This window comes from Rhagoletis pomonella, unplaced genomic scaffold (assembly GCF_013731165.1).
Source record: "Rhagoletis pomonella isolate Grant_MI unplaced genomic scaffold, Rhpom_1.0 Rhpom_scaffold_00006, whole genome shotgun sequence".
Taxonomy (NCBI): Eukaryota; Metazoa; Arthropoda; class Insecta; order Diptera; family Tephritidae; genus Rhagoletis; species Rhagoletis pomonella.
This window is the reverse complement of record NW_023458560.1, coordinates 21456556-21461717: the sequence shown is the minus strand read 5'-3', so window position 1 is coordinate 21461717 and position 5162 is coordinate 21456556. Positions and strand designations below refer to the sequence as shown.

The window sequence follows — 5162 nt, the reverse complement described above, 5'->3', positions numbered from 1 at the left end:
TTGGGTGCATTCGTAAAGGCGGTGTTATAAAATTGTTAATGTCAATTTGAATGTGAAATCATAATACAAGTGTACACATTAATGTTGCTAAAAATTATAAAATTCGTCAACATAAAGGCAATAAATAATTTGCAAATGAAGTGAACCACAGAGATTACAAGTAAACGACACTTAAGGTGGAAAAGAAACGAACAATTGGATAAATGTGAAAATTTCAATAAAAAATATACACATAGGTACGCGTTGATTGCAAATTTTTGCTGTGAGGAATTTTGAAGATTTTCGTGAATTTTCGTGTATGTAGTTTACTGAATGAAATAGACGACAGCGTGTCGGAGTAAAAAATCGTTAAATGCGAAATTGTGCCAAACGAAGCAAAACTAGCCGAAGCTGCGAGGCAAATAGACTGGCAGGCTGTTAGGCAGTCCGTGAGCCAGTCAACAAGCTGATAAAGTAACGCCGCGCATCCTTTTTCGGGCAATGAATTTTGCAACACGCTGACGTTGGCGGTAGCGGCAGCGCCTGCATTGAAACTACAAAGCGGATGTGAAAATTCCGCGTCTATCAGTGGGCAGTAGAGTATACGTTGCATTTGTGATTTTCTGGATGTGTGCGTTTAGAAATGTAACGCTTGTTAGTTGCAAAAAAACGAAGAAAAAAATTACATGCACCAAATCGCTAGAACAAACGTAATCAAAAAGTCGAAGGGATGATTGTGCGCGCGGCAGGAGGTAGATCGTGTTTAGGATATAATTTATGCGAACAACAACACAGCGAAGTGAAGTGAAATAGAGTTTCGCGTAATGTTATCAACAGCAAAAAAATAAATATCGACTGCATAGAATTTTAGTTGTCGAAAATAGACAGTGTTTGGTGTGAGCGCAAATCTTAGCGTTTAAAGCTTCTGGTGGTTAGTGAAAACGTTACATGAAAGTTGTAAGTTATTTCGCGAAACATTTCACAGTAGTCAATTAAAAGTAAGCTTTTTTCTCATAAAGAAAAGGTGTATCAAAACGTTAAGAGACATAAGGAATAAAAATGAAAAAAACACAAATAAATCAGTGTTTGAATACCATCTGAGACATACATAAAAAGAGCAGTTCTATGACCATGAACCACCCACCTTCGCTAAGCGACAGTTACATACACATATACATACATACATTCTAATAAACAACACAAACACAAAAGCACATTCCCTCGTTATCGACAAAAAATGCTGACGTAAAATCTAAAAAACAAAGAATTAAAACAAAAAAATCTAGTTGAAGAACTCGTCGACGGCAGCGACAAGGACACGCATTAAATGCAGCAGCGCGTGCTTTATGTTAATTATCAAAGGTTAAGCGCGAATCCCTGTGAAAATTGTGTGTGTGAAAATCAAATGCAAAGCTCAGCATAAGCTCTACAACAAAAAAGGAGCACACAGCTCACAAAAGCAATGCTTTCGTGAAAGGAAAACTAAAAAAAAGTAAAAGCAAAACAAAAGAATTCAAAAATGTAGAGCCAGCGACGCATAAATCATTTACTCAGATTTTGTTTGTTCGTGTTGTTGTTGTGACCCTTTCCCTCTTTCAAGCCAGCAGCGTTTAATTTAGGGGCAAATGTGAAGCAAACATTTCAGACGCTCCCACAATCATAGAATTCATCAAAAACCGCGTGGAAACCGTGTTTAGAAAAAAGAAAAAAATAACTATTTTTAATTTTCACATTTATACGGAATCGCTTTTATTTTCGACCTTAATTTATCATAGTTGCTTACACGCTTTTCCTTTCACCTCTTCCCCAAACAGCAGGCGTACGACTGAATTGCGTGCAGAACATTTTGAGTGTAAACTTATTAATAATTAATTAATATTGAAGAAAGTGTAGACGCTGAGCCTCACGTTCAGTGAAAAGCTCACGCAAAGGTAAAAACTAATACAAAAAACTACTACTTCAGAAAAAAAACCACGCAAAAAAATGCAGCGACTAGTAAAATATACAGCTTGTCGTATATCCAACTAAGACTGCAGATAGAAAGAAAAAATTTCACATATCAAGTGCAAAAAAAAAGAAAGCAATACATACAACACAATAAAAGAGACACATGTCTCCCAAATAGAACTAACTGAAATTGCATATCGCGCAAGCTCTGCACCGCAAACAACATTCGCCGAGCAGTATATCCTTTCAATGAAGATACTCAATATGCACTCATGTGCACTAACAAAGTCCTAAACTCAACTAACTACCATACGTAACAGCTGAGTCGGCGATTAAAAAATCGGAAAAAATGCAAAATCAACAAAAACTACTCTACATCACCTGCCGCTACAGGCCAAGGCAGCCGTGCTCACATCCACATACACATCCATTTCACCTCTGCCGGAAGTCGCTGTCGAAAACAACACAGAACCGCATCAAATTTCCTAACTCAACTCGCTTGCTGCCACCACTGTGGCCACATCTACTCATCTCGCTACTGCTACTCATCGGCCAGCCACCTGTGTCGCTGGCCACACGCTATAATCGCCAAAGTTCGGGTCATATTTCGTATGGCGCCGCAAGTGGCGGCAATAGTCTAACCACGCCACACTTTCCCCTCGATGCCACCAATACCGTGTACGCAGGTGGCGCTGTCGGCAAGCATCACGCCGCCAACATCAATAACGATGTGTACTCGGTGGCCGACAGCCAGGCCATGACCGATGACTATATGGCGCAGTTCGGTAAGCTACCTGCACCACCATCACCGCCAGCAGTACTACCACCGCCACCGGCAGTACTGCCACCAGTTTTACCACCACCATATCACACGCACACGCACGTGCCCGCTGCGGACAACACGTTAATTATACATCAGCAGCCACAGCTGAGCAGCTGTCAGACGGTGTGTGCGTGCAAGTGGAAGGGCGGCAAGCAGACGGTGGAGTGTATTGACCGGCAGCTCATACAAATACCCGAGAATATCGATCCGTCAACACAGGTGTTGGACATGTCGGGCAATAAGCTGCAAACGCTGTCGAATGAGAAATTCATACGCGCAAATTTGTTGAACTTACAGAAATTGTATTTGCGCAGCTGCAAGATAGGCGAAATTGAGCCGGAAACATTTAAGGGTCTCACCAATCTGGTCGAACTGGATTTGTCACAGAATTTGCTAGTAGTGGTGCCTTCGCTGGCATTAAGTTATATCTCCTCGTTGCGCGAATTGACGCTCGCTTCCAATCACATACACAAGATCGAGTCAAACTCGTTCGCCAGTACGCCTGCGCTACACAAGCTGGATCTGTCGCACTGTGACATACAGTCCATAGCGCCACTAGCCTTCGATGGTCTGGAAGGTCTGACGCTGCTGCGCTTGAACGGCAACAAGCTGAGTGTGCTACTGCCACGCACGATCGAGACCCTGAGTAAGCTGCACGGTATCGAACTGCACGACAATCCGTGGCTATGCGATTGTCGCATGCGTGATGCGAAACTATGGTTGACGCAGAAGAATATACCTTATCCGGTGGCACCACTGTGCGCAGGTGGACCCGAGCGAATAATAGATCGCACCTTCTCTGATCTGCAGGTCGAGGATTTTGCCTGCCGGCCAGAAATGTTGCCCATCAGCCATTATGTGGAGGCGACAATGGGTGAGAATGCTTCGGTGGTGTGTCGCGCAAAAGCTATTCCAGCTGCCGTCATGAATTGGTATTGGAATGGTAGGCTACTAGCGAACAACAGCGCATTCAGTTCCTATCAACGCGTGCATATCTACGAGAGTGGACACTTCGAGAAACATTCGCGTTTAGTGATAACAAATGCGCAGGAAACGGACTCCAGTGAATTTTACTGCGTTGCGGAAAACCGTGCAGGCACTGCGGAGGCCAACTTCACGTTACATGTGAGTATGCGTGCCGCAGGCATGGCGTCGTTGGGCAGCGGACAAATTGTTGGCCTTAGCGCGGCGTTGGTAGTGTTAATCGTATGCATTTTGCTGGCGGTTATGTTCCTGCTCATGCGTGTCAAGCGCCAGCCGTACACCGAAAGCAAGACGCCCAACCACATGGAGGTGGTGACGAGTGGTAATCATCAGAATTCTATAACGAACAAGCAGCAACCTATAAACGGAAATGGAAGCATGGGGGGCGTAGTTATTGTCAATGGCGACATACCTAATTATATTGACGCAGCTGGCTCATTGGAACGAAAGAGCAGTGCAGCAATGGCGGCGAATGAGGCGGGCTTTGCCAACCCTGTACAGAAACCACCGCGCCTCACCGATCTGCCATACTCCGCAACTGGCTATGACAATAATGGCAGCGTACTATCCACGGCACCCTGCTTTCTCTCGCCCACGGCGTCGGCTGGCAATAACCCAGATCTCATTAATGACACAAAACGTTACGGCAGTGATGAATTCGTCGATTTAAGAATACCAGCAATATTGACGGCAAATTTGGGCACCGAACTGGGCAACTCGAGTGGTGAATACAGTCGCGCGGGTGGTTGTGATTCCCTCTACCCCTCGGGCTTGTGGGAGAATTCGCCTACGGGCACCTCCTCTGCCGACGACCTCTACCTGAAGCGTTATACTGATAAGACGCCTATCATGGAGTCACACCAACTTTACGACTTGCATGAACGCACCGTCGACTACTTCAGCAAAACATTCCCGCGCTCGCACTATAACAACTTACAGCTCGCCGGTGGATTGGCGCCCACCAATAGTAATGAAACAGTTGGCTCCAATGGTATGCTGCACAATCCCTCCACCTCATCGGCAGCGATGCTGCATAACTCAAATGGCGGTGGTATGGGTGGCATGAGTGGCGGTGGTACGCATTCGACGGCTTCAACAACCACCACTAATCTTTCGGGTTCGTCCAGCGCTGGTGTTAGCGCCGGCGGCGGCTATCCCAACGATTACGGCCTACCACTGGTACCAGGCGCGGAACACCAACACAATCATCACCTACAAATGCATCCACTGCAACAGTTGCAGCAACATATGTCAGCGGCAGCGGCGAGTCAACACGGTAGCGTTAGCGGTAGCAATCATAGTAGCCCACATTTCACCAGCAGAACACTACCGCGATTACATGAGCACAACAGCAGCGGTAGTAATAGTGCTGGCGCTGGACTTACTAGCTCAAGATCATCGCCCACGCCTACGGCAGCGGCAGCGGCAG

The 5162-nt window shown here is 45.6% G+C and overlaps 1 protein-coding gene across 1 annotated transcript in view; it reads left to right on the top strand.

Annotated features, from left to right (window-relative positions):
• Positions 1-721: 721 nt before the first annotated feature.
• Positions 722-5162, top strand: part of LOC118740502 — a 5833-nt gene continuing 1392 nt past the window's right edge. The window contains exon 1 of the mRNA XM_036472057.1: positions 722-5156. Coding sequence (XP_036327950.1) covers positions 2276-5156 — 2881 coding nt within the window. The 5' untranslated portion in view covers positions 722-2275. The remainder of the gene's footprint in view (positions 5157-5162) is intronic.